The sequence below is a fragment of the Platichthys flesus genome, chromosome 15, assembly GCF_949316205.1.
Source record: "Platichthys flesus chromosome 15, fPlaFle2.1, whole genome shotgun sequence".
Lineage (NCBI taxonomy): Eukaryota > Metazoa > Chordata > Actinopteri > Pleuronectiformes > Pleuronectidae > Platichthys > Platichthys flesus.
In genome coordinates, this window is record NC_084959.1 from 18,234,343 (window position 1) to 18,248,330 (window position 13,988).

General features: G+C 42.4%; 1 protein-coding gene across 2 annotated transcripts in view; it reads right to left on the reverse strand.

Moving 5' to 3' along the window:
- atp2a3 (ATPase sarcoplasmic/endoplasmic reticulum Ca2+ transporting 3) overlaps positions 1-13,988 on the reverse strand; it is a 47,867-nt gene that overhangs the window by 10,178 nt on the left and 23,701 nt on the right. For both annotated transcript variants that reach the window (XM_062405893.1, XM_062405894.1), the window contains exons 6-13: positions 12,769-12,849; positions 12,419-12,504; positions 11,869-12,333; positions 5,644-5,732; positions 4,377-4,479; positions 3,241-3,372; positions 638-754; positions 316-534 (exon numbers count right to left, since the gene is read on the reverse strand). In XM_062405893.1, the coding sequence (XP_062261877.1) occupies positions 316-534; positions 638-754; positions 3,241-3,372; positions 4,377-4,479; positions 5,644-5,732; positions 11,869-12,333; positions 12,419-12,504; positions 12,769-12,849 (1,292 nt within the window). The remainder of the gene's footprint in view (positions 1-315; positions 535-637; positions 755-3,240; positions 3,373-4,376; positions 4,480-5,643; positions 5,733-11,868; positions 12,334-12,418; positions 12,505-12,768; positions 12,850-13,988) is intronic.

Genomic DNA, 13,988 nt, shown 5'->3' on the forward strand with positions numbered 1-13,988 from the left:
CTCTGTCACGGGTCACTGTTACAGTTTCAAAAGAGACAGCTGCAACAAGCATCACCACAGGCCGGGTAAACAGGCATGTTTAGAACAGACACTGCACTAGTGGCTACAAACAACAGAAAAGATGACATGGGAGGAATACATTGACCAATCTTTAAATAATTCAATTAAAAAATGTTCAAGTGTAAGAGGCCTCTGGATGGTTCAGCCCCTCCACATTGAGTAGAGTTAGGCTAGGTACAGTCTTAAAGCTAATGAGAAACTAAACAAAAATATATGTGTTTAGTTTTATTTAGATTTAGTTTAGTTTTCCTTTACCTCATACTCTGCAAACTTGTTGGAATTCTCCAAGTCCATGCTCTCTTTGCGTGGTGGGGTGTCATGAGTGGCCAGAGCCAGGCAGCGCAGGGTGTCCCTGCCTGTCCCCCAGTCCCTGATCCTAGACAATAGCTGCTCCCGCAGGGTTTGTGTCAGCGCAACCTTTCCCGTCCCCACTCGTAGGTACTTACACCGCTCGATCACACTCTCTGGAGCACCCTGAGGGGACAGATTGTAATGGACAACAAGAGACGATTATAAAACAATGGTGAAAATGTAAAATGTTTTCCTATGTGTTCTAGGTTATAGTATCAATTCATGCCTTGATGAACATCTTGCTCTGGGAGCCCTGCTTGACTGGCGTGCAGTAGACTGACATGGACTTGCGGTCACGGGAGAACTCCAGGGTGAACTCCTTCTTCATCAGCTGTTTGATCACCTGATGGATACAAACAAAGGAAGAGAAGAAGAAGAAAAAAGAAGGAAGAGGTGAAAAAGGGTTGAGAGCTTGAGTAGTGCAAGTGTCCATGGGCTGCTGTCAGGCTGGTAGCTGTGACTGAGAGGTTTGGCTGAGCTGCTGACAGGTTGACACTTCAAACCAAGTACTTAACCACCTTGTCTGGATATCTGACTGCCACATGTGAACAACAGCAGCTGATGTTAGTGTAGACCTGGCTAAGGGGGATTAGCAATAACAAGTGGAAATACATGGATAACAATGGCAAAAATGATAATGAGAAGATAAATCCTAATAGGTTTACTATTGGAACACAATATTATGCACAGGATAAGGCCAGGTCCCTCCACACATTACAATACATTACATAACATGTCATTTAATTGACGCTTTTGTCCAAAGCGACTTACATTTTTAGAACACTAAGCATTCCTGAGGGGCCATTTTAGGGATTCAGTATCTTGCCAAGGACACTTAGGCATGAAGATGGGAAAGAGTGGGATTCTAACCTGCAACCTTCTTGTTGCAGAACACCCGCTCTATCCCCTAGGCCGAGCTCTCCAACACTGTTTTTATCTCGCGTTTAGTGTCAAGTCCTTTTCTACCAGTAGGTGTCCCTCTAGTTCAGAGTCTATACTGATCCCAGTGCACATGCAGGCTGAAAGGTTAACACTGATAATGCTGCCTGCTCAACACATAGCTGGGATACTGGGATGTACACACACCATGCCAGGGGTCTTAACATGTGATGGATAGTCTCAAATCTGTCAATGTGACAAACTTGCTGTTCTATCAAACATAGCAAGACGTGCTGAGAAATTGCTGTCCCCTTCAGAAAAAAAAGTAAAAGTAAAAATACAAGTATTTTGCGTCCTGATTAGATTTGGAAAGTTTGGATCATCTCATCTATAATTTACTCATGATGCATATTATTGTCAAGAAGTGTCCTGCAGTGCACTGGGCCTGTTCTCAGGTTTCAATTTAAACCCAGAAAACATTTGCTGTCCCCACAAAGCTCATTTCATGTGAGACTCCAAAGTGTTTGTCACCGACGAGCTTTGTCCTAATCTGAAAGTGAGACAAACAGGGGCTTCAATGACTTTTATCCACAGTGGGGCGAGAAGGCTCAGAACCAGTGGAAATGACTGGCTGCTCTGATACACCAACATCAGCTTAGTGATCCCATTGGGGCATTACTCCCACACACAGCCCAGACTCAACACTTTCCACATACACCTGACACCTTCTCATAGAGGATGCCTTTGTTTGAGATAAGCTGCAGTCACAATTGACCTGAACTCAAATAAAAGCAACAGGCAGGCTTGTGTTCTCTACAGCAGCTGTATGACATTTTAAACAATATCACACAAATAAAAGGATATTTTTTTTAATTATTCAAAAAGAAACTCCTTTAAAAAATGTATGGCATTGAATTAATGAGCTTGTGTCATAGACTGAACCTGAAAACATGTTGTATAACGTCAGATGGAAACTACTGTGTGGCCCATTTATTAACAATCTGTCTTCTTTGGATCTGAGTGCAAGCGTACAACCCCTCCTGGATCAACCCAAACATCAACATGTTGATTATGTATATGGGTCTATATGTATACATCGGTATATATATGTATATACATTTAATATGACTAAAAAAGAAAGATCCATACAAGGGAAGTGGGTTGAGAAAGCTATATTTTTTCCTTCTTCTTATCCTACACACATCTAGTAAATTCAAGTGTTTACACATATATTTGGTTTATGGAACATGTGTTTTTATTATATGCTCATATAATTTTATATTTCATGTTCATGAGTTATTTTTATCATACAAAAGCTGATATTTGCTTTGTGTATTACAATCACATTGTAATATGAATATGCGTTTAAAAGAAACGGATAAGTTATGAGTGACATTTCAAATCAAACAATTCCCAAGTTCACACCCTGAAGTCAAACATGTGCCTGTTAACAGCCTTGTGCCTTACTAGAAGTTAATAGAACTCAGAATCCTGACCTGCTGACTCGTAAGTCACTGTGGATAAGAGTAGCAATAATGATTCATGCAAAACATGATCTTGTACAGATATGTAAAGAGAGGGTACACAGGGTCATCACGTCGCCCCCTGTGCATGTGCACAACCATTGCAGTTGTCCTCGGGTAAAATGAGAGTATGAATATTTCCAGTGTTAGTGGCATACTAATGCTGCCATTATTTCCAGGATATTTTTTGTCATTTCAACACACACACACACACACACACACACACACACACACACACACACACACACACACACACACACACACACACACACACACACACACACACACACACACACACACACACACACACACACACACACACACACACACACACACACACACACACACACACACACACACACACACACACACACACACACACACACACACACACACACACACACACACACACACACACACACCTTACCGAGTTGCAGGCCCCTGCACGTTCCACCTTGCTCAGACCGGAGACGTCGGTCTTGAAGACGTTCATCTTCTCCACCAGGGTGGTGAGAGCCGTCTCTGTTGCTTCACCCACCTTCTCATAAACACCTTTGACCTGTAAGAGAAACATGCTGCTCAATAGTGATACAGTTTACAGAATAGGCTTTTATGGCCAGGTAGATTTACACATACAAGGAATTTGCTGCTGTATGTTTGTGCTGAATATAAACACAAGACTAGAAAATATGGAAGAGTATATAAAATTATAAACACTAGAGAAAGATATGTATAATATAAACCTGAGATATGGTCATACTGTTCATATGCACATGAGTGGCCATGGTGGGTTCTTAACATTTATGGAGTGCAATGATGGGGTCCTGGCCCTTATTGTTGAGGAGTAATACATTTAATTCAGATGCTGTAGCTAACATGGTAGTGCAAATAGCCCTACACAAGCATGCACCGTGTCCATTGTTAAATATGAACGATGTCAAAACAACAACTCCGGAGCAAACATGCTGTGAACAAATCTTTGGGTCATCAACCTCTGCCTCCACAAACTTTGAGTCATGTTGCTGAGAAACCGGAGTAGGTGAGATGAGGCCGTCATGGCGCTCTACACATCATTTGTTTGTGTGAGCGCTGACGGCGATAACACCCCACACCTCCCCAGCACCCGCCTGCTCTGCACCCACCCCCCCAAACCCTTCCTGCCTTCGGTTTCACACACTTTCAATCGCACTCGCAGGCTCTTTGATCAAAGATGCACAAAATTGGTGACGAAAGGATTATTCACGAGCACAGAAAGATTTAGTCAAGGGAGGACGAGTGGAATCTGAGAAGTGCCTCATCCCTGCCCCTCTCTCCTCAGCATGGTTACCATGATAACATGGCGATAATAAAGAAGAGAGAAACCAGAAAATGACTTTACACCAGAGTGAAACTAGCTCTGCAGAAGAGGAGTCTTTACAGGATATTATACATACACACAGTTTTTGCATGAGGGAATTTGTAAAGAAACATGAAATAAGCAATACTGTGTGTTTCCAATTAGTTTATTTTGCATGGAATCTATAATAATATCTCTGTGTGTGGGTGCGTGTGTGTGTTAATGACCTCATTGAAGTCCAGTGAAGAGTCATTGCACATGGAGCAAACGGTGGCCAACTCCAAAAGTCCATCATAGTCTCCACATTGGACAGGCCGGTCTCCTTTCAGTCTAGAAGAAAAATAAAGACACACACACACACACACACAAACTAACGTCAGCCACAACACACCTGGGGGGGGGGGGGGGGAAACGGTGAACTCATCCATATTTATGAGCTCGTAAGACATTCATTTGTTGAGCTTTCCAAAGTTAACTAGAGAAACAGTGTTTGTACAGTAGTAAAGAGTGCATTTGTGTATGTGTGTGTGTGGTTGTGTGTGTGCGTGCATGTTCCGGACGAGAGGGGCTGATTGCATGACAACCATGGATCCCTTCCCAGTAGAGACTGCAACGGTTGCTAGCGAAGCTCCCACACAATAACCCACACTCGGCTGTTATGAAATCGACAGGTTCATGCAGAGTCAGAAAGCTGAACTCACCAAACAGCAAAATAAACAACATGCATACACAATGAAGTGCAGAGAGCCTTCTCCTACATAACGAATCGCCACCTACAGGTACTTGGGTCCTCCACAAATTTGTTTTACTGAAACACTCGGACATGTTTAAATCGCTCTGTTCAGTTAAACTATTCACTCTGCACTTGAACAATTACAACCAAAAATTTGAGTAATTCAGTACAAGCACAGAGCAGCTAAGGCTCGATGATGCTGCCCGAGAGTTAACAACTGAAACTGGTTCGTGCATTTTGAACTAGCTGTAGTTTCTTACAGATTTTTCATGTAATCCAGTAAAAATGGAATCGTGACCCGGCATCTCAGCATCCTTCTGAGTTTAATAAACTAACTTTGGCAACAGATCTGCACTTAAAAAAAAAAAGGAGGTGCTAATGACATCGTTCCAGTCACAGTTTAAATCAAGATCAGTCTAAAAGTACTTGTGATTGGAGTTTTTAATTAGACCTAAAAGCCTCCAAACACCGAATTAAAAATGGCCCCTGCTGTTTTTACGTCCAATTAAAAATGTTTTCTTCACCTCTGTGTGTATTAAGGCACAGCTAGCGAAATTTTAAGGGAAATCATTAGCACCGAGGCGACAGATCTTGGACCACAACACCGTTTTCTTGAGTAGGGTTTAGACTATAACAGGCCATAGAACTCGCATCCATGGAGAAATATGTTTGCAAAATGTGAGACGGCTATTTGATGAGGTATTAAAGCTTCACAGGCGTGCCACAATTAAAGTAATACATGCTTGAACTGTGACACTTACATTTGTCCCTCAGGGGCATATGTAGAACCAGTTATAGAGAACTCATGAAGGGTGCAGTTTAAATCTTCCACCTTGTCAACGACGAACATCTGGAGAGGAGAAAAGGCAAACACAGACAGGGGAAGTGTAGTTAGTTAATTAGTCAGACATGCAGTTGGTCTTTGTGAGCCTAAGGCCGCCCACTGCTGCTGAAACTGTTAAGATGGATTAAATGAAGAAATCGGTCTGTTGCTAGAGCGGTGAAATAAAAACAAAACATCTCGGCAGTGACTGAGAAAGTGACCAAAAGCCCTGTGGACTGAGATGTGGTTTTGACCCACATGGAAATAGGTAGTCACAGTACTGACTAGTCTTAACATTATTTAACTCAAATTATTCCTCTTCTCAACAACGCTACCTGCTCCTCCAGTGGATCCATCATTACAAAATAGGGTTGCTTGGGCAAAATAAGTTGCACAGAATCATATCTCTGCTTAGTTTTCTTCAAGAAGTCAGACTCTTCCATTTAACCTGTAATTATACCTGCAATTTAGAAAAAAAATAGGGAGTGTGTCTTTAAATAGAAGGAATTGAGGAGGATGACAAGCAATGTTTAGACCTGCTGTGATGGTGCATCGACATAATCATGGGATCCTATTATTTCACTCACCAATTAGTCTAGTGTTAGCACCAGCATATGGAGGATTTTTCTGTACAATCAATATGACTGGAGGCTTTGCACAGTGTTTACTGTGGTCACAGGTAACAACTGCAAAGACACTCAATCAGTAGAGGTATGTGCTCGACTATCTATGAATGAGCAGCTCTGAAATGAGGGCATGTCCTTGTGTTGTGTTGGTTCACACAGGTGATACAATAGCTTGGTTGTCACTGTGGAATTGTAGCAGTGCTGTTGGCTAATCTTTGACAACACCGATTAATTACCGATTACAGAAGCGATACACACTTCAAATAAACAATGAGGGCTGCATCATGTCTAGATAAGACGCTGCCAATAAGAACTTATTAGTACTGCATTATTTTTCGACCTGCGCAAATCAAATTCAGATTAGTACATATCGGATGGAAAGATTGTTACTGGAGAGGTGGAGTTTAAGTAAAGAAATCTCTGTTCTATCAGCTCCAGATTCTTTAGTGTTTCCAAACACGCAGCAGGCAACACAAGTACAGATCACACGTCTTGATGCAACGCTTCACCAGTCACTCACACAACCACACACGCTCCAGTCAACTGCAGAAAAAACAACACAAGTCAGAGATGGTAGAGGAAAGAGCTGGAGTCCCTTGGTCCATGGAGTTGCTTGGTTAGCAAATCTTCTTCCCTGAAATTCCCCAGAGTGGTGATTCATGACGTACTGGTAATGCTGATACACTGATTAAAAACAGGGGAGGTGTGCTGGGGCTGCTGGTCAGAGCGAGACAGGCTCCGTCTTTCTAAACACGTAAATGTACAACCGGCTAATAGACTGTCCTCTATTGCCTTGTTATTTATATTATTCCCTTTTTAACAACTTGACATTTAAATGAAGAAAACAGTAAACAAACATACACAGGGGCAGCCCTCGTAGAGCTCCTTGTTTTAGAGTCCATTAAGTCCAGCTGATTGAGGAATTAATGAAGCAGCTGTTTGGTTAAACTTGGTCACCTCCTCGATTCTTCTGCCTGTGTGTGTGTGTGTGCGTGTGTGTGTGTGTGCGTGTGCGTGTGGTTAGCAGCCATTAATTTACAAAGAAGCAGAAAATCAATGACAGACCTGGAATGTGGGGCAGCTGCTGTCCCTTCAGCATTACGTTTGAGCCTCTTCAAGGGGAAATGACTTAACAACTCCCTGCAGCAGCAGGGTTACTACATTTAGTCTCCTGCTTTAGTCTAGTTTGCAGAGGATTGAAACATAGTGATAAATAACCTCTATGATTGGTTGTTTTCAACATCAGTTCAATATTCCCACAGGATTTAAATGGCTTTTAAAAGCACAAAGGAGAATGTATGGGTACAGTGGTGGAAGATAACAAAGTACATTTGCCAAGTTACTGAGCTTTATTACATTTTGCAAGTATCTGTACGTTACTTCAGTAGATAATTTCAGGTACTTTTCCCTTTTACTCCACTATATATTTCAGCAAATATGTGTACTATCTACTCCACTATATTTTTACAATGTTTTCATTGTATTTTTTATTATATTTTTAAAAATAAATCAACGATGAGGGAGGAATTAGTCCATAGACCCAATCAGAGCTGACCTAGCCCTCACCTCCTTCAATGACAGCAAAGTGCAGCATTGGTAAAGAAGTATAAAAAACTTGAGGAATACACTTGGCAAGTGCTTTTACTATTAATACTTTAAATATATTTAAATGCAAATACATACTCTTTCTCAGAAGATAATGTGGTATTTACTTTTACCTGGGGGACATTTAAGTTGTACTTTCACTTAAGACAAATATTTGAGAACCTGTAAGTTATGTAACCTAACTAATGATCTCATTAAGATCAGGCTGGCTGTTTGCTGTTCCCTCTCCTTCACAAGGTTCACTGTGTGGAAACCGTGTTGATTGATTAATATCCACTGAAACTTCTTGAGGACATTAATGTAATCCCTCGCAAATGTAAATAGTCTTGTGACAGCGTGTCAACACCTTGCGTTACTTCAAATGTTTCAGTTGATATTATGTGACATATTACAAATGTTTTGTTTGCATATTGCTTACACATGTGATTAATCAAACTAAGACTCTGGCTCAGTATTGGGCCACATCTCAACTATTTGTCCCCTGGGACCCACCACCAGGTTACAGTCCAGTCCTGTTGCTGCTTCACAGTCACAAACATTGTGCCGCTGAAACACAGGGTGGCGCTTAATATGAAGCAGTTAAAAAAAAAAAAAAAAACGAAGTATCTTTTTGACCAAATCAGGAAGTAACAGTAGAAAACTGTACACCTAACTCTACTGTCTTCAACAGCCAGTAACCAACTCAGTTTTTCTGCTGTTGAGTGGACAACTACTCACATATGTGCAGAATGAAATTAGATCAATGTTGCAAAATTGATGATGACTACTTTGTTTATTTGTGTATCGCTGTATTTCTGTGATTATGTTTATAAGTATCTGCTCAGTGCATTTTTCCTGTAGTATTAAACCACACGGCTTTGGCTGAGAGGTAGAGTGGTCGTCCTCCAACTTGAAGGTCGGCGGATCGATCCCCAGTCTGACCCATCTCCATGCGGAAGTGTCCTTGGGCAAGATGCTGATCCCCAAATGGCCCCCCCATAGAATAGCAGAGTGCTGCGAATAGATGTAAAGGTACTTTCATAAAGGGACTGATGGGCCTTGGTGGAGGTATGTGCTCTAATTCTCTTTGTGATCATTCTCATTCGGGTCTTAAAACTGTGTTTGTGTACAGGTTTATATAGTATGTGTATTATGTCAGCTGGGTGGCTGCAGGATCAAAGTAACCTATGCAGGATGTTAATTTATATGTGTATACTTCCAAAGAAAGAAAAGTCATATTAGACACAAAACGGGTTAGCTCGATAGTTTGTGACCTACTTATATGTTAAAGTACTTTATTCCATCTCTGCAGCTAAAGCCTGGACGATCACAGACGGACCGCAGTACTGATGGTCAATTAACGATTCTTAATATCACCGCTATATTGTTTTTGTTCATTGATTTATACTTTCATATCATCAGGGTGTACTGCCCCTTTAAGGTTCTTTAAATAGCCTCACCTCACCTCCTCGCTCAATTCTTAATTTCACAAAAGGTCATCACCTTCACTAGTCTCTGCTCTACCATTCTATAAGAGACCTTCGATGAATGCAGCGAGTCAGGGCACAAACAGACAAGGTTCTGAGGAATAAGATGAGGGTGTTCTTTCATCCGTGGTCACTTCCCCTCACTATCTGATCCGCTGTGGTCTCCAGGGAAACAAGGCACAAGTGTGATCCACGTTCCTCAAGTTTGTATTCTTCTACTTAACTCCCTTCCTCTGAGCTTTAATGAGGAAGAATGGTGAGCAACCCTTTTTTATGCGTGTGTGGGTTTTCTGCATGTGTTGTTTGGAGGGAAAAAGGGAAATACAGTGTCATGAAACGGAGGGGAAATCCCAGGAAGTCCTGCCCATGCAGGGATACCCCCGAGGCAAGTGGAGACACAGGGCCCAATCAAGACCACAGGCTAGAGGCCAGTCCAAGAATAAGCACAGATGGATAAGCCTGGGCAAACATTCAATGTGGCCATTAAACCATGACGCAAAAGAAACTCCCGTAAAAAAAAAAAATAGCAGTGGTCCGAGCACACAAGGGACACAAGGAGGGACAAGTTAAACAACAACAAAAATGACTATCTCCAGGAAACACTGTCATGAGAAAAAAAACTGCAAAGAGGAAGCGAGTACGAGAGTGTTTGTGTGTGTGTGTGTGTGTGTGCCCCCTTATCTCCCACCAGAGAGCTGAGCACAGCGAGCCGGGGAGTTGCGGTGGAAGAAGAAGGTCAATATTGACCATTGTCAGCCGGTCTCACTCTTTTACTGTCTGGGAGGGACTCAGGAGTGCGGTGAGATCACTCCTCCGGGTTCTTCCTGCTGCAGGGAATTCCCTGCTGCTACGCATTAATCACACACACAGGAAGAGAGGAGAGGAGAGGGAGGGGCCTTTCTATGACAGTCCTTCATTAGAACTCTATTTCACAACAGAAATGATTGGATACAGACTGATAAGATAGCAGTCCACTTATTTGTTTTATCCCCGGTGCTCCTGACCATGGCCAAACACAAAGGATTTCATTCAATCAGTAGATCATCAACTTCTGATGTAGCTTATTAACTACATGTGCTACTGTCCTGTTCCCACAGTGGAAGCTGTTCAACCGAATTCACAAACTGTAGGTTCACTTATAACTGGGCTTCAGTTCAATTCAGGCTCTGAGTGTGATCCTCTGGCATCGAACAATCAGCAAAAGGTCAAGTCAAATTAAAGTAAACTCTAAACTCAGGGTCTTCATGGGTCATGATCTAATACTGTTTCAGGTCTTTGTGTTAACATGTCAAAAATAAGAACACAGTGTGGGAAAACATTACACTTAAAATAATTAATTAAATCAGTTTATCATGATTAAGGTTTAGGGTGTGGCTGGCAAGGATAATGTCTTGGCTGATGCACTATCCCATATGCCGGTCGAGGAGCCTACTTGAATAACGGCTTTGACAGTTATACTTTATTCAATCTTTTGTTAAATTATGCAAAATAACATATCTCTACTACTGTTAAGCTCTATGGGTAACAATTCTTAAATAACCGACAACAGTTGTCCAGATTCCAGGGGTGACAGTTATTTTACTTATGACATCTAGATTTCCCAGTGGTAGTCAGTGAATGAGCAGGCAGCACTGTCCTCTAATAGCTGTTTTCTCTCAGTTACTTCCTTTAGCCCAAATCGTAATTGATGTAAAGACAAGAAGTGTTATCTCAAAGCAGGTGTGAGTGCATGAGTGTGAGAGTGTGAGAGTGTGTGTAGCCAGAGCTCTCAACAGGAGCCAAGACAAATAGCACCGCTGGTTTTTACTCTGTACTTTTAACAGAGATGGCTACGGAGCAACACACAGACACACACACACTAAAGGGTGGGGCTGCGTAGTACAGAGCAGTTGTGAATACCATAGGAGCTTTCTATATTTGCTTCCTGGTGTAATTATGCACATAAATAAATACAAGCATAATATTAGAGGACAGTTCAGGATATGGATCCCTGAGGTGCGTTTATTCTGGCATTGTGACATTTTGGAAACCTTCGCTGTGCATGTGTTGGCTGATCTGGTGATAAGCTGTCGAGCTCTGGGCGCTGCCGGGTCATGCCAGCCTGTACTACTCCTCCAGCAGCTATCTCATACCTGTCAAGTGAGGGTAAACATTACAACGCCACAAGGATTTTCCATCCTCCTTTAAGCTCTTCAGGGCAAACACACACACAAACAGGGAAAAGGTGGATGAACTGTGGAGACTGACATGAATAATGAAAAACAAACCCTTGTAGACGTCTCCTCTGCAGCACTTTTTCACATGGAGTTCCCACAAGTTTTTTTGTTTTTTTTTAGAAGAGTCAATCAAATGACAGGATGTGGAAATTCAATTTATGAGCCTTAAGTTTCTGCTCTGGAACAAATCCTGCTACGTGTCCTGATCTTAAAAAATAAGCATGTTTTTTGTTACCAAAATGCCACTTACTTTGGAAACAGACATCTGGTTGGTGGTGAGGGTGCCCGTCTTGTCAGAGCAGATAACAGAGGTGCAGCCCAGGGTCTCCACAGAGGGGAGGCTGCGAACGATGGCGTTCTTCTTGGCCATGCGACGCGTGCCGAGGGCGAGGCAGGTGGTGATAACAGCTGGCAGGCCCTCTGGGATGGCGGCCACCGCCAGTGCCACGGCGATTTTAAAATAGTAGATGGCTCCTCTGACCCAGGAGCCGCCGTGGACGGGGTCTCCGAAGTGGCCGATGTTGATCACCCACACGGCGACGCAGATCAGGGAGATGACCTTGGAGAGCTGCTGTCCGAACTCGTCCAGCTTCTGCTGCAGAGGGGTCTTCTCTTGCTCCGTCGCCGCCATCTGGTTACGGATTTTGCCGATCTCTGTGGTCACGCCGGTGGCAATGACGACCCCTACGGCCCGGCCTGCAGCGATGTTGGTGCCCTGACAGAACAAAGCAAGGTATGTGAATAATAACAGATCAAAAATGACCGGGCTGAGAGCTACAGGGGTTCTGGTCGATGCTTACAGAAAACAGCATGTTTTTCTTGTCCTGGTTGACAGCTCTGGGGTCAGGAACAGGGTCAGTGTGTTTGATGATGGACACAGACTCCCCTTTAAAAAGAAAAGAAAATTAGACAGTTGTACACGACTAGATTCTGTGAGCGTGTGAGGTTAGACAAGCAATGAGATTTTTCCACAGTGACAAAAGCAAACAACATTATATTCACAGCCTAGAGGGTAGAAACTAACACAGAATACAAGATTGCTTATAACCTTAGGTCGTCCAAGTTCAGTTCAAACAAAAAGGTGTGTTCACTCTATTCGAATAGTGTGAAGCCTTAAAGCCGGATCTGTGAAATGAGACATGAGAAATACCTGTGAGGATGGACTGGTCCACTCGCAGGGTGGTGGACTTTATAGAGGTCACTCTGATGTCAGCAGGCACCTTGTCACCAACTAACAAAAACAAGAAAGATATACAAAAAAACATAAACACACAGTCCTGTATGCTAACACTCATAATGACAACATGCTGATGTTAACCTTGTTCAACATCTTAGTTCAGCCTGTTAACATGCTAACATTCATAAATTAGCATAAAGCTAAAATTACAGCCGAGTCTTGTCATCAGTTTTGCAGCTATTGGGAAAACGGAAATGTTGGCATGACTATCAAGATATCAAAAATTAAATATGTATACAATAGATATGGGGACATTCAATATAATGTTTAAAAAATCTTTATGATGTGCCAATCTGTAATGAAGAGGCAAAATCCTTGACCTACAGGAAACATCTGGAGATTAGAATTTATCACTTACACACCACGAACATCAGAAACACATTTTGTGGCGATCTAGATCACAAAATATTTCACTCTGAACCAGAAATGTCAACCTGCTCACTGAAATAAAGGATGGATCCCCAAAGAAATTCGGCAGTAAACTATGGGGACCATGAGTTTCTGTATAAAGTTTCATGGTTATACATGGAATAGTTTCTTCATTCTGCACCAAAGTTGTGAAATAAAGGAGCAATCAACTCACAGACCAAGAGCCATCCCAAAAGCTGTGAAATGCACAACAAGACATCCAATGAAAGCTAACACACCACTTTAACACAAACAGGGAAGATGACGCTGTTCTCCAAAGAAGTTTGACCTTCAGCTTGTGATTTGTCCTCCGAGGAGTCCATGTGTGTAGCTGCAGGTGTACACACACACACACACACACACGCACACACGCACACGGTTGGATTCAGACCAGGCTCTGGCTGCAGCCTCGGGTAAACAACGGCTCGATACAGCCTTGATGGAGTCATGTTGCCGTTTTCAAATGATCGATTATTTCACCTCCTCTTTGTTCTCCCTTCACTCTCTCCATTCCTCTGATAACACCCCGTCCTCACAAGTGGCAGAAACTGCAGATGAAGCCTGCAGTAAATGCTTCTCATCTTCTCAACCAAAGTCAGAGAGTCTGTTCATTAAGCTTCCATATTAAACTTCTTATGTAATGCCTCACACCAAGTGGCTGTTGATTTGTCTACATCAGAACCTGGTGATTAACACAGATTGAATTGATTTTCATATAAAGACAG